At 42.0% G+C, this 26430-nt stretch overlaps 1 protein-coding gene across 2 annotated transcripts in view; it reads right to left on the bottom strand.

Moving 5' to 3' along the window:
- Window positions 1-114: 114 nt before the first annotated feature.
- Window positions 115-26430, bottom strand: part of VPS54 (VPS54 subunit of GARP complex) — a 48062-nt gene continuing 21746 nt past the window's right edge. For both annotated transcript variants that reach the window (XM_053972691.1, XM_053972690.1), the window contains 16 exons: window positions 25617-25743; window positions 24407-24514; window positions 22029-22084; window positions 20475-20571; window positions 19695-20032; window positions 17701-17830; window positions 17077-17258; window positions 16246-16358; window positions 14851-14914; window positions 12796-12901; window positions 8248-8335; window positions 7234-7355; window positions 7049-7129; window positions 3651-3758; window positions 2707-2801; window positions 115-728 (listed from right to left, as the gene is read on the bottom strand). In XM_053972691.1, coding sequence (XP_053828666.1) covers window positions 623-728; window positions 2707-2801; window positions 3651-3758; window positions 7049-7129; window positions 7234-7355; window positions 8248-8335; window positions 12796-12901; window positions 14851-14914; window positions 16246-16358; window positions 17077-17258; window positions 17701-17830; window positions 19695-20032; window positions 20475-20571; window positions 22029-22084; window positions 24407-24514; window positions 25617-25743 — 1921 coding nt within the window. In that variant the 3' untranslated portion in view covers window positions 115-622. The remainder of the gene's footprint in view (window positions 729-2706; window positions 2802-3650; window positions 3759-7048; window positions 7130-7233; window positions 7356-8247; window positions 8336-12795; window positions 12902-14850; window positions 14915-16245; window positions 16359-17076; window positions 17259-17700; window positions 17831-19694; window positions 20033-20474; window positions 20572-22028; window positions 22085-24406; window positions 24515-25616; window positions 25744-26430) is intronic.

The following is a 26430-nucleotide window of genomic DNA, read 5'->3' on the forward strand; positions in this document are numbered from 1 at the left end:
ACAGGGAATGGCTTTGAGGAACTGGCCCTGGCTTAGGAAATCATCTCGTTCAGATTTTAGGTCCTGAGAAATCCCCTGGAACAGGACTGCTCCCTAACAAAGCTGAATCCTATATGTGAGCAATCAAAAGACATTTATTTATATAAAGTTCTGTAAAAAAATAAATTTTAGAACAGCATAGTTTCATAGAGAAAAACATTTTCTACAGAGTTCCAACTGCAAGGTTTTTATATTGTACCATCATTAAATAAGGTGGGACACCATGTGAATTTCATTGCACTAGAAGAAATGCAAAGCATCTTTTTAATATAAAGATATACAGAGCATTCTAGACAACTACAGCTGTGTTACAGCTATGTGTTCTTTTGGATTTGGTCCAAAGAAACCTGAGTCTGTTTCCAGAGAGAATGAAAAAACATTGCACAGACAGCTGATCACTTGTTTCTTGCTGAAGGACACTGGAAGGATCTCTCCCTGCAGCTCCCTCTGAGTCTAAGCTCCCCCGACTCTGAATCCTGCCCTTGCTGGGGCTCTGGGCTCAAGTATTCACCTCACCGTCGTCACGCTGCTTGGAAGAAAGTCAGTCTGTTGTCAGAGCCAAGTGACTGCTCCCAATGGATTATCACCTCTTCTGCTCCCAGATTTCAGCCATGTTTAGATCTAAGTTGTTAAGGCCTTTCAAAGCTTGAAGGTTTCCAGTGTAAAAAGCCACATCTGAAGTAACCAGCCTGCAGTGAAACACACAGCAAGATTAGAATGTGACCCCATCACATCCACCTGGAGTGCTTGGACAAGCAGACAGGGTTTGTCGAGGACTTTGGCACACAATTGCTACAATACATGTTCAAATCCTATGCCTGGATTAGATATTTTAAGTATCAGTTCAAAACTCAATGCTATGGATGTGGTTTATTTTACAGCAGTGATCATCCATAACAGGATTACTGCTGGGTGTAAAACTAGTTCTAGGGAAGGGAGATCAAACCATGAGTTCAGAAAACTCAGCAGGAATTAGGCATTTAAAACTTCTATTCTCTTGCTGTAATCCCAGGCTTATCTAGACTTAAACCCCCAATTCTATTCCAACGAAGAATATTAATTATTGCAACATTAACTTCTGTATTCTAGAGGGTAATGATTCTGTGATTCTAGGATTAATGTAAAAAGCAACCGAACAGCACAACAGCTGTATTGTTTGTAACAGTTTACACAGAATTAAAATCCCTCAGATACTGTTGAAATGTGTCAGGCATCACGATGCTTCTTGCTAGCAAGATGTAGACACAGAAGCTGCATTTACATAGCAAAAAAGTTAACCAGGATTCACAGGCCTGGATTTTTACTATTATTACAGAAACAAGCAGTTTAAACACAATGAGGACCAGAAAACCACGTTAAAAACCTGGTCAGTGAAGACTGCTGGAACAACAGCAAGTGCCATGCAGGGTTTGATGTTCCCCTTCTCAAACAGCCCCAGCTCCCTAAGAGATGTGTCTGAAGTACAAAACTGCTGCCATCAGACAGTCCTGGGCCAGCTGAGACCTCCTGACTGCTGGGGAACACCCCCAGCAGGTCACCAGGAACACCTGCCTCAACTCTTCTAACCAAAAGGGATCCAGGCCACGCAGCCACAAGGACAGAACCAAACCAGGAGCACAGGATGAAGACAGCACAGCGCCGTGTTTGGGACTGGAAATCCCAGGGAGAAACACCCCGAGCACACCCAGGGGCTCTCACTGCAGCTGGGGCTGCAGCGGATGCTCCGTGAGCTTGGTTACAAACACCTTTACAAATAGCAAAGGCAATGGAATGTCACCTTGTGAACTCACCACACGTACAGAGAGCCAGCTCAGATAAACTCTTGCACAAAGTACAAGGAGGAATGCACGTAAGCAAGAGAAGCAACAATAAACTGGTAAGGAACAAAACTTTCATTCCAGTGACACGTGAAGCATTATCAACTTTCTTCCCAGACTTCTGCAACCTAAGACAATCTTTTCTTGCATGTGGGTAGGCCCATGGGTTTCATTCACCCTTGCTACACTGCAAACACATCACTGCCCCCAGGTCATCAGGAACAATTAAAAACTCCACTGTTTCAGGGGACAGTCCATCTGACAACAGAATTCAGCCTGCAAGAGGCTTTTCCTGTCAGGTGGGGACAGCAGGCACAGCCAGGCACCCTCTCTCAGGACAGCTACCTGTTTGGGGATGGAGTGGGCTGTGGCAGGGAAGGGGAAAAGCTCTGTGAGCATAATCTCTGTTTCAGATCTAGTTCTGCTCTAAAAACCATTCCTGCAGAGCTGCCCACTGCACAGATGAAATGCTACTTTCTCCTATTTTTACTCTGCCAGCACCATGAGTCACCATCCACGTTTCAAAACTGTTTCAGGAATCACACAATTCCTGCTAATTAAACTGTGGCTGCTGCTGTCACACAAATGGAGAGAAAGCAATCCATGAGCTGAGGACACCTACCAGCAGGTTTGCAGTCAGACAATGTCCAACTCTCAGGCTGTTACCAAGTGGATTGCACTCCTAGTTACTGTGGAATGGCACAAGTCACGTCCTTTAGTGTAGGCAAGCTCCAAATGAGATATACTGAAACATGGAGCTGTGATTCTGGAATCACAGCTTCCTTGCAGAAGACACCCTCCCAATGCCTGCTTATGTAAACAGTGAAAGAAGAGAAGAGCCCCAGCTCACCCGTTCAGAGGTCCTCCATCATTGACCACATTGAGGTGGGCCAGCTGCCTCTTCAGGTGGAGTTTGTAGCTTGCATTAATTCGTAAAAACAACATCTGGAAGAAACCACAGCAGCAGAGTCAGGAACTGTGCCCATGCTCACATCTCTGCCTCCAGAGGGAAACATTGCCAACACCCTCAGTCACTGACTTTCAGTTTTGTTTCAGCAACTCACGTGGTTCCTCCTTCTGCCAGTGCTTGGGTCTCGCCCTTCTGGCCACACACAGTCTGCACCATCCAGGACACCCTCACCTATTCACTGTGTGTGGCACTTAGAGGACATGTTCTTTGGAACATGAACTTTTCTCCTCTCTTGTCTGAAGTATCTAGCAACTTGTACTACGCCTAGAAGATAACAAATCTCTTTCCTGTGCTGTAAGGGACCATTTAATCTAATGTGAAAGAGAAATTACAACTTGTATTCAATGACTGGATCAGTCCTTCCTGTACTTAAGGTTTGCAACTCTGCAGTAGCAATGACTGCAGCAAAATCCTGCAAAAACACATCTGGTACAATTTGGGTGTGTAATACATTTTGGAAGCCACTGATTCCGAGCAGTGTTATAGAATAATCCTCTCAGAGGGCTGCACTCAAGCCCTGAAGTGTTGCCATTTGCACAGCATTTCAGCACTAATTCCTGGACTGCCATCTCTAGACATTAAAAAGCAACTCAAAATCCTGAAGTCCATTCTTTTTGTGTGCCTCATCGCTCTCCCTACACACTGGAATACTTCCTTCAGCTCAGCCCAAGCTGTCCATGTGACTGCTGCCAAGCCCTTTAACATGTAGGTTTCACCAGGACTCAAAAAAGAATCCCCCTCTCCCCAGATAAAGTCTCTCTTGTTCCCAAGGCCATGTGCATTTGCAAGCAAGCTGTGAGATGAAGCTCAAAAATAACATTCACCTGAGTTTGCTCCTCAGGAAGGAGATCATATATAGCTTCATGCATCTTTGCCATTTGCTTGCAGATATTCCTGAAGCATGCTGAAGGAACAGGGGCTTTCACTTCATACTGGAAATAAACACACAACCAGTTAACTCCTTTCTGCCACTTTTAAAATGATTTATGTAGGAGAGCTCCCAACAGCCACCTGGGGCTCTGCTTTGCTAATAACATCAGGAATCAAGATCCATTTAGCACAGCACAAATTAAAAGGCTGGCTGGGCATGATCTGATCCAGCCAGGAACTGCAGATGCAGGTCCTGTGGCAGTGAGCTGGCTCCCTCCTTCAGACTGGTACAAGCCAATGACAGACAAGCACTTCTGCCTCTGAGAAATGTGCCCCTTGAGTACCTCCCCAGAGAAAACTGCTTGTCTAGGATCATACATATCCAGATTTCTGAAGCATCAAGGAAAGGAAACCATAAAGAAATGGAAACTCCTGAAATCTCATCTATCTGCCATTAAAAAAAAAAAAAACAACCACATCACATCACAATCCCACAAGAATATTGCACAAACACCTTGGAAAGCAAAGTTTAAAAAAAAAGTCCCTTCTCCCAGTGTCTGAAATCCAAGAAACAAGGCACTGGAAAACACTAGATGGCAAGAGATTTGCTACAAAGGGAACAAAATTCTCATGTCCCCACTCTGGATAGGGAAGACCTGAACAGGATTTCAGAAACACTGAAAACTTGTCCCAGGAACAGTGAAGCCAGCTCTGCAGTTCCAGGTGGAGAGCTTGTGCCATCCATCACAGGCCTGGGTGACACACTGGCAGGTCACCTTTGGGAGGGTGACACTTCCCCAGGGAGCACTGCACAGTTCAGGAAAGAACCAAATCATTGTAACTACATCATTTACAAACAGATTGGAGGAGATGCCTGCTTTTATGCAGGCCTGAATTGTAAAAGAGAACAAAGCTTGTCTGAGCACAAGAGAAAAAAAGATATGGGGAGTTTTGAGAAAGTCTTTACAGAAAATCCAAACCAATGACCTAATTCTGACAGAAGAAGTAGCAAAAAAATAACACTTTCTGTTCCAGGGAACAACCACCCAGCCTGAGGGATCAAGCATACCTCAAGACAAGGAAGTTAAGCAAGAAATTGTTTCCAATTTCCCAGCACGTTGTTAAACCAGAGGGAACGGGGAGGCTGCAGCAGTGGCTCTTGCATGATTACAGCCACACCCAACTCTTCATTGTCATGGGGAAAAGCAACAGCCCCGGGAAGAACCCCAAGATCTCCTGGCCATTTTTATCTGCAGCTGAGGTCCAGAGCTTTAAAACCACAAGGGATCAGAAAGAACCTTACTGCTCTTCTGTCCAAACAGACACAAGACAGCAAGTTCCAAGAGGAGCTCAGAACTCGCACTGGATTTTTTCCATTCCTGGTAACGAATGAGCCTTTCCCTGAATTTATTATTTCCACTGTTCAATAATGCCATTCCTGTTGCATTTCCCTGCCAAAGACAGCTGCTGGGAAGTGTCCATGCTGCTGTCCATGTGAACTGCCTTGTCTCAGTGGCACTGGGTGAGGACAGCTCCCATGCCATGGAGCTCCCAGGGGAAGCACAGCCTGGAAATGCAGGAGTAACTGGCTTGCATTATCCAGTGCCAGGTCAACATCCTGTCCACTGCACCAGCTGTTCATCTCCTACAAAGCAGGAATTTCTGGGTTTGAGGTGTGCCCACTGCTATGGAACTCACTTGTGCAGATTTACATACCTCACAGCAGGTGACCACTTCATCCATAGGACACTGAAATAGTTGGACTCAGAAAAACACCTGAATCCAGGAACACACTGGCATGGCTGTACTGACATGCCTATTTGCAAATGTCCTGGGTTTATGCTCTTCACAGCCTTCAGTACCAAGATTTCATTTTTTAGGAACAAGATGAACCAAATGATGGCATGGGCTAGGAATGGAAGGAAATCAACTATCCTTTGGTCCTGGGCTCTGTGGGCTGCATTCACGAGGGCCAAGCACTGTCACCCAGCCTTCAGGAACTCTAAAGGACAGGAACAGTCCCAGTTTACATCCTGTGCCAGCTCCCAAAGGGACAATGGGCTGTGAAGATGGAGGGACAGTAAGAGATGAGTTCTCACTATCTGCCATCAAGAACATAAACTGTGTCCCCGCTTTGTTGTGGGCTACACTTGTTTAGCATTAATAACGTAAATTCCTGCATTTGTCTTTTATTCTCAAGAGATACAGTGGCCAAACAGCCACGTTACTTCACATAACAGCTACTTTTATGTGGGACAAAACACCCAAAAACCAGCAGACCATTTTGGTCTTTAAAGAAGAGCATAAACACATTAAAAAAAAAAAAAGTAAACACAATAGGGCTGGGAAATTCCAATTTAAATGCTTTTGCTTTTTTTTTTTTTTTCACCCTAAGTTTAGGCAGCACTACTTGACAGACCAAAGAAACAGATGAAATGAAAAAGCACAACATAAAGTAACAATAAAATAACAGAAACAGCAAGGAAGACAGGAATGCTGCCTGTTGCAACTGCTCCACTACAGCTCTCATCAGCCTGTCCCCAGCCTGTGCTCCCATGCTTCTCATGAGCTCCTTGAAGGAAGATGTAGGCCCAGGCCAATCAATCAAATTGGTTATTAAAAAATAAACTCATCCCTGTCATGAAACAGCTTATTTTTTCCCTCCAAAACCCTAAGATCCAAAGCACAGCACTAAGCTTTAAAAGGTCATGTACTTTATGTACCTGTGGGTCAAGGAGGTGTCTCAGTGTGTTCTACCCTGAGGTGAGTCGGAGCAGATCCAGCCCAAGACCACACTGTAGCACTGTTTAAACACCAAAACACACCAGGAGTACTAATGCTGCTCCAGAGCAGGAACTGCTGAGCACAGACCTCCAGTCCCCAGGCCTGCAGCCCAACAGATGGGCTGGTCCTTCCCCTCCAAAACTCTTCCTCCTCAGCACTTTCCTGCTGTTTCCTCAGCTGCCGGAAATGCCACCCTCGCCGTTGGAAAGAGCAGGAAACAGGATCTGCTGAGCCTGGCTGCTGACAAGAGCTGTCAGTGGTAGGAGAGCACTTCAGCTCCTGAACACTTGAGCATCTGTGCCAGCCACAGCATTGCTGCTGCTGCTGAAGCAGCCAATGAAACATTTCATTTTCCTCGGAGTGAAGGTGACTGACACCCAGGTGGCAAATGTGAACACAAGACACATTCATGAGAACAACACAGAGCTTTCCTTCTATATAGTTAAAAGAAGTTCAAACAAGTCCTGGTTAGGAAAGTTTAAGAGTCCATTTGAAACATATAGACTGTATACAATGAGACCTCCAATTGTAATTTAGAGAGTGTATAATTATTTCCATAAATCATTACCTTGGATAATAGTTTGTCAAATAAGCTATCCATTATGGCAACGAGCTTTGCTGAAATTTCAGCTATGTGGTCGTGATAATCCTGTAAGGGAAGAAAGCAGGTTTCATTTTCTAGTGGTATTCACGTTCTTCAGAGTACAGTTGAAAAGCAGAACTGTGTGTTTCAGGAAATGCCAGAAGAATTACCTTTGTGATGTGGTCAAAATGCCTGAGCATGCTGAACTGCTTCGGCTGCAGCCGAGCTTCAAAATGAGCCCTGATAATGGGAATGTAGTGTACGATGAGCTGGAGGCAACGTGAAGAAAGGGCTGTGAATCCAGGAGGAGAAATAATGGAGTTATTACACAGGAAGAGTCATTTCTGTATGGACCGTGTCTCCTTTACCATAAGAAACAGATCTGACACAATTTCACACGGTGGGCTTTTGTCTGTTCTAAAAGCACAGAGGTACGTGTTTGTTTCCCTGGGAACCCCCACCCCAGAAGATGCCACACTTGGCTGCTCACACCCAGCTTTGGGAAGATGGGCTAAGGGACTGATTTTACAAGAGGCTCTTTGAGTGTTTACTCGACATTTTGAGCCCTGAGCACACGCAGACAGCGGAGAAATCTCTAAATACCTGACTCATCAGCTACTTAACCTCAGCAACCACATTCTCAAGGCAGCAGTGTTTCTGCTGCAGTGGTACAAAACACCCTGCCCTGCCAGCACTGACCTGCCCTGAACCTGCTCCTGCTGCAGTGCCAACAGGATCCCAAGAACCAGGCTTCTCCCAACTCCAACAGGGCCTGGGCCAGCAGCAGGACACACAATTGTGCCAATGGTCACCACACTGACCTAAGATTCTGCAGGAAAAACCTGACCCAGCTGTGGCCCACAGCCTCTCAACCTATTCTCATCAGGCTCTCATTTCCCAGAAGGGAAATGCAGGCTGGTAATCTCACAATTTTCTCACCCTGAAACAGGGGAACTCTAAGTTTAAATGCCTGCTCCAGTCCATCAGTCAATTTCTTAATTTCAGGAGAAAGTTTAAAACCACACTCCAGGCAAGTAACTGGCAAGGTCTTACCACCCTCTGTGTCTGTGCACAGCCTCACAACTCAAACACAGCTTATCATAAATATTTAGGGCTTTTCTGCACATGGGATTTTTAACAGGCAGGGGAACCAGCTTTGACATTTTAAATCCAGAAATCCATACCTAGGTTTTTCGTAGTGATTGTTTTCAAGCCAACAACTTGTAATGCACCAGCTCCAAGCACTAATTGGCAACTTCTAGAGTTGAAATACTGTGAGAAAAAGAAGGACAGTGAAAATGCATGTTGACTCTTTACCATCTACATAAACCCACAGTTTAGAAACACCCTCAATAGAATTTTGCAAGATTAAATAAGTCATTATGAAGGCCAGTTCCAGAGTTTCACTAGTTTTCCTCAGTAGAGTAGCCACGTAATAGCAGAGTGGAAAACATAAGACAAAAGGTTTCTGCTCAGGCTCTTGACCTTCTCCACTGCTGATGTTAAAGGAAACTTGAAGGCACCGAAACTCCCTCCTGCTGAAGTGACTGAATCTGTTTGTAACACTGAAATACTAGATTTAACAAGTGATGCACAGAAGATGAAAAGCCAATCCTGTAAGAATTCCAGGTATAGTGGACAACTCATGCTTAGACTTTCCTAACTTAATTCCAGGAGAAGAGAACTTATCATTAAAAGCACATAGGCCAACAAAGCCTCTGGACAGTAAGACAGTTGCTATCAGCAGGTTCTGTCTTACACAGGAATTCTGCTTCCTCACCCAGCTTGAGACACCAGATATTCCAGGCTGGGCCTGGGTGATGCAGCAGAAAAGCCATTGCTGTTGTCCCCAGCTCCTGCACTGGATGAAGAGCAGAAATCCCAGGGCTCATGTTTGAACAGAAATGTCTGTTGACACTGAGAGGCAAAACTTAGAGAGACCTGACCCTTTCTCATACACCTGAAGATGCAGAAGAAATTGTGACAAGGCTGCCCTGCAGCTTGTGCCTGCAACACAAAGAACTGCTCTCACAAAGACCTCCTTTTGGAGGGAAGGGGCATTATTTTGCTTTCACAGGCCTTTCTTCACAATAACAAACCCAAAATTTCAACTCTCCTTGTGTAAAAAGGGGAAATAATTTTCTGGCCGAGTCCCCATGAACCATCCCCCAAATTTGGGCTGCCAGAATGGTGCATCCAGGGCTGGAAAAGCAACCCAGACCTCATCCCACAACTGACCCAGAGCTATGTGTGGCCCCTGATGTGAGAGAGGCAAAACCTCCACTGCCCTCTGAAACTGCCTCCCATCCACTTCATCCTCTCCAGAAAGCAACATTCTTTACATCTCTGTGTGGATGTCAAAGTAGAATCACTGAGCCAAAATTTTCAAATTTTTGGGAGATTTTTCCTGGATTTTTAAAAAAGATTTTCCCTCAAATATTGCGTGTTTTTCCTGGATTTTTTTTTTTTTGAGATTTTTCCTAAAATTTTGGGGTTTTTTTCCAGCAGATTTTTAAGGCTTTTCCCTGGAATTTTTAACGGATTTTTCCTGGATTATTTTTTGGTGTTTCTTCAGGAATTTTTGGGGGTTTTTTTCATGGGTTTTTTATTTTTTTGCTGGAGTTTATTTTGGGATTTTTTTTTTTTTTGGGGCAGGGGGGTTCCTGGAATTTTGGCTCTTTTTCTTTGATTTTTTTCAATGTTTTTCTGGAATTTTTAGGATGTTTTTTCCTAAAATTTGGAGGCTTTTTGGTCAAACTTCAGGGGGTTTTCCTGGAATTTTGGGGGATTTTCCCCTCAAATTCTGAGAGTTTTTTCCTGGAATTCTTAGGGTTTTTCTCCCCTAAATTTTTAGATTTTTCCTGGAGATTTTTGGGGGATTTATCCCAGAATTTTGGAGGGATTTTCCCAGGGATTTCTCCTGGAATTTTTAAAAGGCTTATCTCTCAAATCTTACATGTTTTTCCTGGAATTTTTTGGGAGATTTTCCCTGCACACATCTCACACAGCCTAAGCTCCTCTGAGGTGTTTAGCTCAGGTTAGCATTAACTGTGAGACAAACCACCAAAAGCTTGGTCTGTGGAGGGTGCTGGCCACACGTTGTGTCCCCTGCCTTTTGTGACAGTGACAGTTCCCAGCTGGCCTGGTGCAGCCAGAGCAGGGAGGGAGCCTGGAACAGAGCAACACCTCCTCCTTGTGCCTGCTGGGAGGAAAGCATTCCTGGCAGGAAGGCCAGGAGCCCTCTCTTGTCTGCAGCACCTGAGCAACCCCAGTAATTGCAGCCACGTGTGCCTCTCACAACACTGAGCTGCTCCACAGCAGGAGCTCTGTGAGTTGCTGGCCCCAAATTGGGCAACTCCCTGGCAGTTCTGGCTCCTCCTGGAGCAGTTCTGTGTCAGGAATGAGAGACACATTGAACTTTTTCAGTCTTCAGCTTCTGTTTATTGTTATCTTATCAAAACTTCAGCACTGTCTGCACCAGACTCTGCGTGCAGGAAAAACAGCACAAAAATGGCCAACAATCTCTTGTTACAAGGCCTTTTAAGCCTAATAAAAAACTAAGCTACCCAATTAAAAAGTGACACCTAAATTATTTCCCTTTCTAACCCAATAACTGACCCCTAAAGACCCACAATGTGGATTTTTCTACCCAATTACAAGATACCACCTAAACCTAAGAAGAAAGAAGAAAAGAACTCGAGACAACATCCTGTACCCTCCATCTTGTAACCATCTATAACATACTAAAAATCCTAAAACCTAAATTTCTCACCCATGTGACATACTACACTATTCTCTACAATCTCTACAATCTGTTTCACACTTTTGTGGTTTCTAGTTTACCTTGAGGCTTTGGAAGTTTTCTCCATGAATGAGGGTCACAGCCAGTGCTCCCCTGGGGATCAGGACACCCCAGAGCAGAGAAATATTCCCAGTGCCCTGGGTTGCCACAGATCTGGAGCACAAGTCAGCAGCTGAGGGAGCCAGGGGTGCTCAACCTGGAGAAAAGGAGGCTCAGGGGGACCTTTTTGCTCTCTAGAACTCCCTGACAGGAGGGTGTAGCCAGGTAGGGGTCAGCCTCTACTTCCAAAAGCAACAGGACAAGAGGAAACAGCCTCAAGCTGTGCCAGGGTTGGGTATTAGGGATAATCTCTTCACTGAAATGGTTGTCAAACATTGGAACAGGCTGCCCTGGAGGTATTTAAAGATGTGTAGATGTGGCCCTGGGGACGTGGTTTAGTGGTGGCCTTGGCAGTGTTGGGTAAATGACTGGACTTGACTGATCTTAAAGGTCTTTTCCAAGCTAAAGGATTCCATGATTTCCCCCATACACAGGTGTCATTTCACTCAGGCTGCAGCACCAGCTCAGAACTGCCTGGAATTTCATTACCTGGGAATGCTTTCCATTTTCCATTACAATCAAGTCTAGCTCTTGCAACTCTCAAAGTTTGCTGTCTCTGACAGCTGTCAAACAAAAAGTACAGTGCCAGGACACCTGGAGTGGCTCTATTTTGCTCAAAGTATAATAAATGAGGTTTGTTTTTTCTAGCTGTTCTTGACGTCTCTCCAATTAATGGCACCTTGTTGACAGATAAAAAATAGAGCAATTAAACTGCACATGATGCTTGAATACCAAGAAATAAACCACAAATGACAGAGCTAGAATGAGATAAGGTGAAGGAAGTAACACAGATATGCAAATCCGGCCAAGTTTGACACATGCACTGCTATTCTACCTGTGAAAAGGTGCTGCAATTCCCGAGGGAAGCAGCAGCTGGAGAAGGAGACTTGAATAGGGGCAGGCTCAAACAGACTGATTTGCCCTGGATAGTGCTTTTCAAAGGGAAAATTTGTGGATGAATCTGAATGACAACTGCAGGGAGCAGTCTTCCTGCATCTGGTTATTCAAATACCAGCTACCAATAAGACAAATATTTAAAGGTCCATGTCCTAGAGTTTCTCCTCCCCTGCCCCCCACCTCATGTAAAATAGCCTTTTGGAGATTGAATCTGTTTATCTTTCATTGATTATGCTCATATTCAGAACTCAAATACCTGATATGACCCTTGTGGGCAAAGATACAAGTGAAAACCTTGACATAAATTAGCTGCTAGGCTTTGGAGCCTGTATAAACACACACACACACACACACACATATATATATATATATATGAATGACAGCTTTAAGGTGCATTAATGTGCTCCTTTTATTACTGATTATTTATATTACCTTGCAGTGTCTGGGCTTTACCAGCTTTCCTCTTCCCTAGTGAGAAATAAATGACCAATAATAGGTCCTGGTGTTTTATTACCTTTACATTTTACAACAGAACCTTCATCCTATACTGGTTTTCATGCTTCTACTGACTATATCTCTACTGATATGTAAAAACTTATTTCCTTCCTCAATACAGATATATATTTCTGTGGCATCTGGGATCAAATTGCTTTTTTTTCAGCAGCATTAATCCCACACCCAGCCTGAAGGACAGACAGCTCTGTCAAATACTACTAGATGGGATTTCCAATATTCCAAGTGAACAGCCAGTGTTAATTCCCACAACAAATTGCATCTTTAATGCCTTTGGCTTGAAAGCTTTCCTTATGGCAAACACAATGATTCTAGATAATTTTTACAATTTATATGAAATCACAAAAACACATGAGCATTATTGAGAGGAGCACATGTTCTCTGCACCCTGCCTGGCCCTGGGGCACATTTGGAGCCATACCTTGAGTAAATCCGACAGGCGGGTCAGCATGTCAGTGGTGATGGAAGGAATGTTATCCACACACTGGCAGTACTCCAGGATTATTCTTATTAGCAGCAATACTGTCCTGAAAGAGAGGAAACAGCCAAATATGTCATCTCAGTGCACAAAAGAAGCTGAAAAATCAAACACAGGCCAGTCATGTTGATAGAAAGCTACCCAATGCTAGAGATTATAGCACTGAATAAACCCACTAACTGATGTGGAGCAGAAGTGAAACATAAAAGGAGATTTACATAGAGATAGTTACAACCAATACCCACTCCACAGGGTGGTGTGTGGAAGAAGTATTTTATATGAAAGAAAATCTCTGAAAAATACATAATAAGTGCTAAGGAGTCACAAACAGAGAAGGCAGTTGTGAAGAAACAGCATCAAATATTCAAAGATGCTCAACACCTGCAATTTCTCCTGAAGTCAGCAGGCACTGGAGAATTTGGGAGCTACTGGATGGAATTAAGAAGGCTCCCCATAGAGCAAGCATGCTCCTTAAAATTCAAATACACAGAAGGCAGGAAAATTGACACAAGATCAAATGTTCAGAGTAGATATTTTAACATTTCAAAAAGTTAAAACTCTTTCTTCTTTAAGGCAGTGGAGTGCAAAAAGAAGATGACAAGTCAACTGAAAATAAACCCCTGGAGAATGTTTTGTGAACATGAGGAATTTGTGATGAATGCATTTTATTTGATTAGATGCAATGAAACTGGATGCAGAAGTGTGTAGGAATGAAACAAGTATTTGCACTGTGAAGCCCTCACTTGCTTCACAGAGCTAAATATAACAAGCTTCAAGTGAGCAGAGGTATATTATCCAACACATCATATATTAAGCAAATTTTATCCTTTAGAGCAATGCTCCTACTCGACCTGAAATGCTCTTTAGCAGTGATATCATCTGCCTGGCATAGAAATTCTCAGGCATCAGAATCTGCTTCCAATTGAACAATGACACATCATCATGAAGCAACTCATAAAATGACAGCTGGTCCAAGACATCCTGTACATCACACCTTTTAAGTTTGGTGCAAATTGATGTTAGAACTCTGGGGAGTGAGATCTTCCAGGCTTTACTCCCTCTCCAAAAACACTCTCATGCATAATTAATACTTAAGCCTCACAATCTCTGGAAACACAGCATGCTTTTAAATGAAAGAAGTAAGTGAGTATCATACATTTAAAAATGTCTCTGATATAACCAGCTTTAAAAAAACACTTTCCAATTCAAATCAGCCAGGATACTAAGAAATAGCATATGCAGCTTCTGAGATGGCCCATATCTTATTCTGAATAAGGTAAGCAACCATTCAGTAGTGGACTCAGGTATTTTGGTGCTGTCCAGCCTGGAGAGAACAGGGCTCTGAGGAGACCTTACTGCAGCCTTTCAGTACTTGTAGGGGCTTATAGGAAAGATAGGACAAACTCTGACAGGACAAGGAGCAACAAACAGCTTTAAAGTAAAGCAGGGTAGATTCACACTAGACACAAGGAAGAAATTTTTTACAATGAGAATGGTGGAACATTGGTACAGGCTGCCCACAGAGGTGGTAGTGCCCCAGCCCTGCAAAACATTCAAGGCTGAGTTGGTCAGGGCCCTGAGCAAGTGCAGGGTGTCCCTGCTCACTGCAGGACAAGACAATCTTTAAATGTTTCTCTCATCCCAAACTATTCTAAGAGCCTACAATTTTTGCCACAGATAACCTAGATTGCAAGAAATGACAATGTGCTCAGAAGACAAACCTGTATTTTCAGGTGTGTGTTTTTATGAAATAATTGGAAAAAAAATTCAAATAAAATTATAAATTAGAACCTAGCCACTCAAAGAAAAAATGGCATTTTAATGTAGCAAAGAGCTTGTAGTGTTTTATAACTGTTGGGAACCAAAGAGAAACTAGTCTGTGAAAGGAGAGGGATTTTTAATTTAAATAAGATTGCTAGAGCTGTTGGCATTCATCACATTTCTATTCCAAAGTTCTTGCCAAGTAACCCACTGCTAAAAGAAAAGAGAGCATCTTACCCAACTGTTGCATATTTTTGTCCTTCAACAATAAGGAATTCAGCTGGCTTTCTTTCTTCAGTAGCTAGATATTTTAGTAAGACAGGAAAAAGAGTGAGTTGAACTAAAAACAAGTGCAAAAAATGCTGTTTATAAAAATGCAGTGCTCACTTGCTAAGGTTTGAAAAAACCCACTGTTTTTGTAGCAAGCACTTCTCTCTCTTACAGTATTTATTAAATAGCTGATAACCCATCAAAATTTTTATGACCCACAAAGGTACTTCATTATCTGCTATGATTTTAGATTAAAAAAATCTCATAGTCCCACAGGCATTATGGATGTAAAAACTCCAAATACAACAGGTTACAAACGGAAGGCAGGCAGAAAAAGCCACTAGGTTTTCTCAAGTGATTTGCTGTGTATATTAGTATTTTAGCTTCAAATCACTTTTTCCTCAGGCTTCATAACAGAAGCTCTTACTGATGCAGTTTTTCATGCTAAATTTTCTGCTTGAAGGAGACTGCAGGAGTTTATTTTACAAGCAATGGCTGACAAACATCTTTTGGTGTCATGTTCCATAACTGGAGTGATTATTGCTTTAATACACTCTCTGTTATCTGCTATGTTCCTTCTGGGAGATAAGGGTTTCTCCACCATGACATCACTGAATTTTCTTCCTTCCAATCTCTTGCCATTTTTTCCCCCTCTCTGCATGCTTTCTTCCTCTTTTTTTATTTTACTATTATATTTTTAATTTACTGAGTTATTCACTTCCCCCCCATCACTGCAATATTGGATAAATATTCCCACAAGATAAGAACACATTAAGCATTACCACTGTGCACATGGAAAAGTGGGAGAGAAGGAGGAAAAAGTGACTTCTCTGAGGTCAAACGAGGTTTCTGTGGCAGGGTAAATAATCAAATGAACATGAGTTTTCCCTTCCCTGAGCAGCCACATGGCATGCTGCCTTTCATTTGAACTGGCAAATGAAGTAGTGGGAAGGAGCAGGCTTTGTTTCACACAAGGAGGGTTGAGCACATGCATGTGGCTCCTCAGTCCCTTGCACTTCCTCAGTGGTACCTTGTGGGAAAAGACTGAATTTGTGCAGAGGCTGCAAGCCTCTACACTGGGAATATTTCCATAAAAAGGCAGCTCACTCCCTGTGCTAACACTTCTGGGTGTTTCCAAAAAATAAACAGATAATCTTTCAGCATAAAGCATTTCAACACCAAAAAAAAAAAAAAAAAAAAAAAGAAAAAGATAAGAGAACAGCTATCAACTTTCTTCCCATCCCCGCAAAGGACAGTGAGCAGAAACAGATCCAGTGTGTCATCAGAATATGTCCATCAACATTCAACAGCAGAATTTGCAGATAATAAATTCATTTCACAGCAGGACTGCAAGACACACACCTGTTGGTTTTTTTTCAGGGAGAGAAATTCTGCCATCTGACACTGAATCAACGAGGTCCTGGAACTCAGCAGGAACTTCAGCTTGCTTCCAGCGCTCATTGTCCAAAAGCAAGCTGGTTACAAACACAAAAGAGAGGAGACTGAGAAAGAAATACCTGGTATTGACACTTCTCTTGCCTGTAATGCTGAAAAACAACTTTAACAAAAACCACTGGCCCAAGATGTTATGTCAGTCATCTTCATGATAAGGAGGTGCCTGACAATTGTCAGCAGCAAAACAGAACAACACTGTGCTGGTCTTGACATCTCACAATTTGTCCATTCAATCTGTCGTAGGGGACCAAAAACTACACCAGGCAATGAAGGTCTTTGTGAGATCACTGCCAATGAAGTGATGCATAAATACTGGAATTTTAACAGCTTTTGATGGATGAGAGCAAACAGACTTGATGGATGTTACTGGCCAGGCTGTTTCTCTGAGAGGTTTGGCTTTGATTTTTTTTTTTTAGAAAACAGCTGAAAGTGAGTAATTCTTAACCCCCTGAAACAGAACAATCCTGCTCTTCAAAGCTAGTTTTGTGTACTTTCTGTAGCCATTACTGTACTTATTTAGGTAACTGTAGAACAATCCAGTTTGAAGAAATCAAGTTATGAAAACAGTAAAAGTCTAAACCAACTGGAAATAATTGGGGTTTAATACAGTTTTCCCCCCCCTGCTTTTAAGTATAACAATCTTGCTGATGTTCTAGGCAACAAAAGATTGTGTTTGGCTGGCATACGATACATAAAATTATTCATGGAAGAACACAAAGATTGTCTACCCAGAGGTACCTTAGTTTTGTCTTCCTCTCCTCATGAAACCTATTCACAAATCTATTGGCTTGACTCTGAAGAGCTCCTCTCAAGGACATGCTTTTCCTGCCACAGATCTGCTCAGTATCCAAGATAAAGCCTTCCATCAAGCGAGAAAGAGTAACGAACTCGTTGGAATTCAGCTTCTCTAGGAAGCCATCCTGCATGCAAAGAAAACCATTGTAAGGAGACATACCACCACAAAAATCCAGAGACATACAGAAATAACTAGTCAGCATGTCTGAGGGCTACTACAGTTTCAAGAGGCACATTATTTAACCCTACATGTGACAGACAGAGTAGACTACAGTGCAAGCTGCTACCTTGTCACAGACACGCATTCTCTGCATGAAGCATCAAAGACAGCAAATCAGAATATTAAAAAGATAAAGAAATAGGTAGAAGAAACCAACACTGTCCTGCAATGATTTATGTTAACACTGGTGTGCTCTGAGCATTACCACACAGAGCCTGTGGCAGCAGGAACAGTTCCTGTACTCCCATCGCAGATGCTGCTTCAGAGCCCTCATCAAAGCAGTAACCTGGAAGCGAATGTTCACCAAGCACAAGGCACCACCAGCAGTTCTGAGCCAAGCTCCTCACCTTTGCTCTTGCCATCAGGAACTTGACTGCACGATCGTGGCAGATATCAGAGGCGTTATAAAGTAACTCTTGGATATTGTTTGCCAGCCTGACCAGCTCCAGGTCAGTCAGTTTCATGTCCTCGCCGATCCTACAAATGACAGAAGCAGTTGGCTGAGCATCAGTTTATGGAGCAAAGAGTATTTTTGCACACAGAAGGAAAAAGCCTTGCAGCAACTGTCAAAAGCAGTCAGTTAATCCCCCGAGTCACTTTATACAGATGGGTTCTTCTAAGCTGCTGTCAAGGTCCTGTCAGCCCCTTGTAGCAAGGAAATGCGTAACAGCACAACCTTTCCTTTTTTTTTTGATTCTGCATTCTAATTGCTATTAATGGTCTAAGAGTAAACATGCTATAGCCATTACTGATATAATAAATGTAATTAGCAATTTACTGAGTTAAAATTTACCCAGCTCCTGTGAGACTTCAGCATCACAAGCATATGACAAATAAAACACAGCTCTTTTCTTCCTATGCAAGTGTAAGGCCTAAAATAGATACTCTGCAGTTCCCACAGCTTTAATCCACAGGCTGTCTTTCTATTACCTCTTTAGACTACAGGCTCTTAAGGTGGTGCTTTTTAAAAGACCTTGTATGACTTGTCTACTGTTCTGAGGCCAGCACTTTGCACAGCTCTGCTGTTCATGGTTCACACCATTAGTGAAGATCACAATCTTCTGGGCCAGCCCAAGGAGTGACAGCACAACAGAACAGAACTCAGGACACTACAGAGCAGCAACCGGGCTAACATTGTTCTGTGTATTTTTACTAGCCTGCTCCAAACACAGAGCAAAGGTGCAAACAAAACCAGAAGTGAAGAAGTAAATTTATTTTAGAACAAAGTTATGCAACCAGCCTCAGAAACAACTTTACTCCTCAGAAGCTCTAGCTGGATGGTGTATTTTTAGCCAACTTGGCAAAGTGCTCCAGACTAGTTTGGATCCAACCCCCTTCCCTTTCCTTGCTCCTCCATGTAACCCTGGACTCCTCTTCACGTTTCGTTTCTCCTCCAGCACATGACAGATGTTCAGACATACAAAGGCCTGTGTTTTATGCACAGCATATTTACTTTAAATCTATCTCCTTCAGCCAGCATTGTCATTTGGTGGGGAATGCCTCTATCAAAACTAACAGCTGCTTCAACACACAAGTACAGATACTCAAGGACCAAGCAGCAAGAGCAGGCCACTTGCTGTCTTCCATCTCTCAGCAGGGTAACAAGTGGTATTTCAGTTTTGCTTCATATAACTCTGTATCCAGACATGCTGGCTTTTGAAGTGGTTCATGCCCGAGTCCCACACACATTATGCCTGGTTCTTTTCAAAAGATAGCTCTGATTTGCAGCCACAAGTAAGGGGTGCATAAAAGGATGCCAGAAGGTTGGAACTTTGGAGACTGGAGCACCTCAGGGCAGCACTGCCTATGTAACCAAAGCACTGAGATGGATTTATTTATTTATTTATGCAAGTCAAATAGTTGATGACAAACAGAAGATTGTTGTCTAGAATTTATCAAGGTATATTCTGTGAAGCCAGCTTAAAACAAACAAATGAAAAGAAAAAAAAACAGGAAAAATAACCATAGGGAACATGGACAGGGAACAGAAATGCTTCTGCCTGCTAAAGGCATGATAAACAATCTGTCTTTCAGGGACTCACATCCCTCCTGCTCTCTACACAAGTGACATCCCCCAAAAAACTAATGGAGAAGGGGCTCTTTTCTGGAAGAAGTGACATAAATCAGTCCCTGTACCACTACATATGGGGGTGGAAAAAAGGCAAATATAACAGTGCACTCTGATGGCAGTCCCTAGGGGGAGAACCACTACACTTCACCTAGCTAAAAAGCACATTCCTCCAAAGTCATTTTTGTACTGTGTGACCAGAACAAACCGCCTGCACCTCACCCCTTGTTCTGGCCATGCTGCCAGGCAGAGACAGGCAGGGTGTTCACTCACATCATCTCTACTCCTCCTGGAGTGACAGAAGAGGACGTGTGCTCCTTGCTGGACGAGGAGTCGGTGGTGCCCTCGGGCTCCGAGACGGAGTCGCTGCTGCAGGGCTCGCTGTTGGGGGAGGTGTTCCTTTGGGAGGCCGAGTCGGCTGCTCCGGCCGCGAGCTCGCCGTCGCCGAAGGCGTCGCTGATGAACATCCCCTCGTGGGTCAGGTAGGCCACCTCGCTGTCCACCATGCTCTCCTTAGCAGAGTTCTTCTGTAACGTGTCCTCCAGGTCTCTGGTTTTTTGGTTCTTGTCTAGAACCAAGAAAACCACGCTACGGATAGTATTTAACGTTGCCTAGAATGAAATATAACTTTTATTACAAAAATAACACCCCAAAACCCAGTGCCACAAGCTTGTGCTAGAAAGAGATTTTCTTTGTTGTGTAATTAGTACTTAGAGTCAGACCCATTTGTCTGATGGCAACCAATATCTGGTGTTTCTGAGATAGGTGAAAGAAACCTCATTTGGAGCAATCTAACACATACAAAAGTCCTGTCCTAATCCCTAGCAGCTTAGAATAGAAGTAATAGAGCAAAAGAGGCATTATCTCTTTGTCACTGCTCTCTTTGTTAGCACTACACCATTTTTGCCCTGAATGCTGATATTCACATCTCCTTTCAGTCAGAAGTTTGAACTCTATAAGCAAAACCAACATCTTAAGACTTCAAATGGAAAAGCAACTTCATTCCCTTTCGTGCCTGAACTGCATGAAGTTCTTTGTAGATGAATGTCTTACCTTTACTCTCTTGAGGAAGATAGTGAATTTTGAAAAAATATTCTTCAGTAAATCAAACCACTGAGGAAAATTCATCATCCTCATCTGATCTGCAAGCCTAAAAAAAGAGCAGTATTCAGCAAACAGCAATTGTTTGCTGGCCATGATGCTTACTGGCACATAAAGGAAAAGAAAACATGCTTTAAATTGAATTGCAAATATAAGGAAAACTGTGTAGACTTTTACCTGGCAAGCGACAGACACCACCTAAACAACAGTCATGATCAACACAATGCAAGTGGAGAGGGGAAGGAGGGATATAGGATTAGCTCATACTATCAGAAAATGAAAGTTTCACATTTACCCTTTAGTTCTTTCCTGGGCATAATGTTCCCTTCCCTAGGATAAGTATGTGTTACCAACAAGGAAGGAGTTAATAACATTCTCACAAACCACGTGGGAGGAAAAAAAAACATTACAAAAAAACCTACATGAAAATACTTTTCAAGTGTTAAAAAACTATGTAATTCAGCCCATTTAAAGGCTCAATTTGCAAGGCATTGTAATGAGACCACTTCTACTATTAAAGTACAAGTCAGCAGTTTGTGGTAAAAGGGCAGAAAAATCATTGACAGAACAAAAATTAAATGCTGTAATATACAGTTAAGACCCAAAAGCAAAAGACTAAACACTGGAGAATGGTGACCAAATATCCAGTGTGTAAAAATGACCCTGTGCCCAGTCATTTCCCAATCTGGGTATGAAATCCATGCAGGTTTTGCAACTCACTTTGCTTTATCAGCTGGACTATTTTTATTATCTTGGGGTAACACTTTGCTGAGTCAAGTGAATCATAAAGCCACAGAAAAAACAGAATCTGGCAGGGGCCCCTGGAGCTGGGGCCTCTGGAGCTGCCTTGGCCAAGCCCTGCTCAAGGCAGGTCCAACTACACTGGGTTGCCCTGGACCAGTCAAATCAGAACACAGATCCCACAACCTCTCTGGGCTTGTGTTCCAGTGTTTGACCAGCCTGCTGGGGAACAGGTTCTCCCTACGAATCAACTGGCACTTCTCCTCTTCCACATTGTGCCCACTGGCTCCATCTCCATCTCTGCTCTGGCATTTGCCTTTGCTGGGCTTGGTGAGGTTCCTGATGGACGATTTCTAGGGCTAAAGTTGTCTGGTCTCCTCTCTGGAGAGCTTCTGTTCTTGATTATGGGGGAGGAACTTAAAGTCATGACATCTTCTAATACAAAGTCCCAGATTATGGCAACAGGGAATGTTTTCAAGTGGAGATGTATTCAAGAGATATTTGCTTCATGTAGTGAGATTCACGGAATTTTAGTATTTATTTCAAAGGTAAATTTAAGGTAACATTAGAATCTGAATGAGAAGTAAAACAATATCCACCCAGAGGTGGACAAAAGCACAGTCTTAAGATGCAAGAGAAGCATAATCCTTAATTATAGGGAAATTTAAGCAAAAATTAGAACAGTAAATTTATCTATGCTAAAAATCATACTATCCCCACCCACCACCACCACAAAAAAACCAAAAAATCTGGGTGCATACTTACTTAACAACCACTTCTGTGTCTATTTCTTCTATCTGTGATACCGTATTAACCACACACTGTCAAATTTCAAGGAGGAAAAAAAAACCAAAAACAAAAGAAGATCTTAGCTTCTTTCTAACCACTGCTGAATTTCATAACAAACACATTAATCCTCAAGTTAAATAAGGAAAAGTAAAATAAGAAAAGAAAGACATACTTGTATCACTTAACAACTTGTTTCTCTAAAAACACACCAAAAAAAAACCCCAAAAAACAATCAAAACCCTCCCCAAAAAAAAACCCCAAAAGAAACCCCCTAAAGCAACTGGTGCATACAAAACTGGCCAGCTTCTTCAGGTCTCCAGTGTAATCAATTTTCATTCCAAACACATCTACAGCTCTACAGCCATTTCATTAATCTCTTTTCCCATTACTTGTATGCCCAAGGTACAAATCAGCTCCACTCAGACTGAAAAGGGGCTTTTCTCTTCAAATGCCAGTCAATAAACTGAACAAATGAGTAGCAGAGTGTGAACTCATCTTGCCTTTAAGCAAGTTTGTACAATCCCAGTGGTGACTGAGGGCTGCCATCTGGGCTTTACCTGTGTTCTGAATAATGGTGGTCACTACAGAAGCTTCTGAAGAACAGAACCTTGTTCTTGAACTATGCAGTGTGCTCAGTGCTTACAGACCTCTGCTCTTACACTTGCCTGGCAACCAAAACCTACTAAAATTCACTGACCAGAACAGCCCAGCAACGCATTTGAAGAGGAAGCACATTTGAGGTGTGTCAAGAGAAGTGTTTCCTTTATTAAGGAAAAGTACCCCAAGAGTTGAGACAATGGGCCACCATACAAAAGCATTGCACAAACCACACAGGAATTACACAAATCCTGCCTATTTTCCTTATTGGACAGAAATTTACACTGGAAACATTGTCTACTATTAAACAGAGGGGAAACCTGAAAAACCCAACTTACATTTTCCCAACAGAACGGGAAAAGCATTTTGAGACTGAGAATGAGCAGGAAAATAGGGAGTGCTACTTGTCTATTACAGGATCAAACAAAGAATTTGAAGGGAGAAAAAAGTCTCCTTATGTCTGCTGATACAGGCAAGTGAAAAGCCAGTGGAGACTGCCAGGCAGATGAACAGCTTTATCCTGGTGTTATTAATTATTTTTTTTTTTAATTAATAGCAATAGGGGCCTATTCACCTTGTACAACCAGACCAACAGAACCATGGGGCTGTAAGGTGAAAGGAATTGGAACAGCCAAGTCTGGCTTAAAACAAAAGCCTTCAAATAACAGTATTAAAAAACCAAATCCAAACTTTTAAAAATTAGGTTCCCAACTCAGTTCACAATGCAGCTGTGAGCTGCAGACTACCCTATGAGGACAGGAGATGCCCAACTCAGCACCTATCTCCCAGCCTTTGAGATACAAATCAGAGGGAGTTCATAGCACATCAGAGCATAACTCTTTAAATAATCACCTATGTCTAGGAAAAAAAAAATTCTTACACAATATTCTCACATATGTGGGCAAACAAACAAGATGAGTAAAACTGAAAGTACCACACACACTCCCTAAGTTCAGCCTAAGATCTATTTGCAAACAAAAGTCATCATGTCACTATCCAAATTAGCCAATGTATTTCCCCCAAAGCAAGAATCTGAATACTGTTCAAACATTGATTTTAGCTGGTGATTTTATCAGTAAGGTTTTTTGGCTTGAAAGATACTCTGCCCTAAATGGCAAACCACCACACCAATGCAGAAAAGGACTTGGGGCTTAAATTAAGTTTGTTTTACAGGTAAGCACTTCTACCTTCTCTATTACTTCACCTTGCTCTCTCAGAAATAGGCAAGGATATTTTCCAACCTTTTATCATGTGCCTATGCTAGGTCTGTGTTACCATTAAAGCAAGAAATATTTTCTGTACCATTTGCAGGGAATTAATTTGTTTAAACTGGCAAGTTCTTTGATTCTCCTTTATGTGTTTACACCAAGAACTCAAGGGTTTTGCCTTACAGGTGTTGGGAGGGAGAGGTTTTTAGTGTGGTTTTGGAGTGTTTGTTTTGTTGTAGGTTTTTAATAAAATGTAGTGCTATGACACAACTCTACTATTTCAGAGAGCCATGTGTTAAGAGAAAGGGAAGTTCACAAGAATGTTAATTTTACACAGAAAACAGGGAGCTTATGTTTCCTACACCTTCCAAAAGTTATTCTGTAAAGACCTCTGTGCTTCAGGGAGCTCTTAAGTGCCTGCAAGCTCAGCTGCTCTGAGAGACCATCAGCCAACAAAAAAATTCATCAGAGCTGTTCTTAATGACTAAAAAAATTATTTGCAACACGTAGAGGAAAGCTTGCCAGATACATTAGAAATGTTTATCTTACCTGTTTAATTATATTCTTTGCAGTATTAATCATTTCATCTCCATATATTTCATAAAAATTTAGCTTCCTTTGTTTTAGAAGTCCAAATACTAGAGATACAAGTCTCTCCTATCAAGAACAAAGAAAATTAAAAAAAAAAACAGACATGAAAAAGAAAAAGTTGAAGACAAGAAACAATTTTAAGAAATTACACAGCAGTAAGAAAGTTCATGTACCAAGCACACAGTGAACAGCATTTAGGTCAATCCAATTCCTCCAGAATAATGCCAAGCTTTGCCTATACAAAAAAAGTTCCCTGTGGCAATACCAGCTGAGTCTCCCACCCCCTTTTCCTGCCAATTCCTCAACTGGGCTCATTCACAAGTGCTTAAACCTGTGGATATTTCTAACCATGAGTGAGTTTCCTGATCCTGAGCAAGACTGGCACTAAGCACAGCCTGAGTGAGAGGTTAGCACGCTGCAGCACAGAGGGCAAGGAACCACAGGGCAGAAAGGGGAGCACTGCAGTGCTACTGCCAACCCCTGCACCTCATGAACTGGATTAAACAAGGCTGAACAGGTCACAGGCTCTAGCAATTAATAAAGAGCCCTACAGGCAAAAACCAGAAAAATCTCTTCTGGGCTAGAAAGCATCCACAATAACTTAATCGGTGTATGTTTATGATCTTCAGAGGAATGAATATATATATATATATATATATATATATATATATATATAAAAATATATATATATATATAAATATATATATATATATATATATATATATTTACTGTGAATGAAGCATGCATTCAGGACAAGCATATGCTTGGTATAAACACCCATAAAAGCGTGGGGAGACAGAATGAGAACAACATGCAAATATCAGCTTTCATAGCAAAACTTAAATTTTACAACCAAGTTGATCAGAGTCTTTTCCACTTAGATGCTCAGGTTCATGAAGTGAACTCAGTGTACATTTAATCACAGAAAAGAAAACTGATTATTCTGAAAAAATAAAGTGGGCCTGGATTGCAGTTCAGAGTTTAATTAGAATTATTTAATCTTATCAAGCACAAAAATAAATGGGTGGGGAGAGGTGTGGATGAGAAGATAAATAGTCTAAAATTATAGTGTTGCTACTAGGGACCTGAGTGAATTAGTTGGTGCTAATTAAGTATGTTAAAGATGCAAACATATTCATGAGACAGTTTATTTCAATAACAGACATACCTCTTCTAGAATTTGGCAATCATCTTCTAGGGGTCTATTTAAATCATTGCGAGCATAAGTTGAAAACTCTGCAATCATCATTTTATCTATCAGCTTTTCCAGTTCACAGAGCTGTGAGCCAAGATGCCTAAGAAAAACAGCCATTGAGATATGAGCTAAATAATCAACCTGAAAACAAATCATTAGTTCACAGTTGAAGAAAATAACCACCCAGCAGGAAATTTCCATGCAATCAGTGCTGGCTTAATGGGAGGCTCCAATCTTTCACTCCTCAGAGCAGCTGAAATCATGCATTTTTCAGAGGCACTGTCACCTTAAACCAAAACATATGGACTTGAATATTGATGGAGGATAAAATCTGGAAGTAGGGATTTTTTCCTTTTTTGGAAGGTGCCAAGTACCTCTCTGCCCAGTGAGGTGAACCAGAACTAAGAATACTCAGTGCTTGTCAGTATAAAGGTGTTAAAAAGAAGGAATACTTCTTTTCCTTGTTGAGTTCCTCAGACCATCAGTCCACAAGTTCTTCTAATTCAAACCTTTGAGCTTTTGATGTGATCACAGATTAAATTCACATGAGAGGATGGCTTTCAGAGAATATACTGGAGTTTTTAAATTTGCCTTTTTTTTTGCTACTCTAAATGAAAAATATTTTTCCCACGTATGGGAGATTTTAGACCATATTTTGCAGACTGTTGTCATACAGAACCACAAGGGAATTTCTCACATCAGAAATGCCAACCACCCTTTAAAAGTGTCAACTTCAGAGATGTCAAACACTCCAGGCTTTTCAACTTCCACTAACAGCTGGAAACAA

This window comes from Vidua macroura, chromosome 3 (genome assembly GCF_024509145.1).
Source record: "Vidua macroura isolate BioBank_ID:100142 chromosome 3, ASM2450914v1, whole genome shotgun sequence".
NCBI lineage: Eukaryota > Metazoa > Chordata > Aves > Passeriformes > Viduidae > Vidua > Vidua macroura.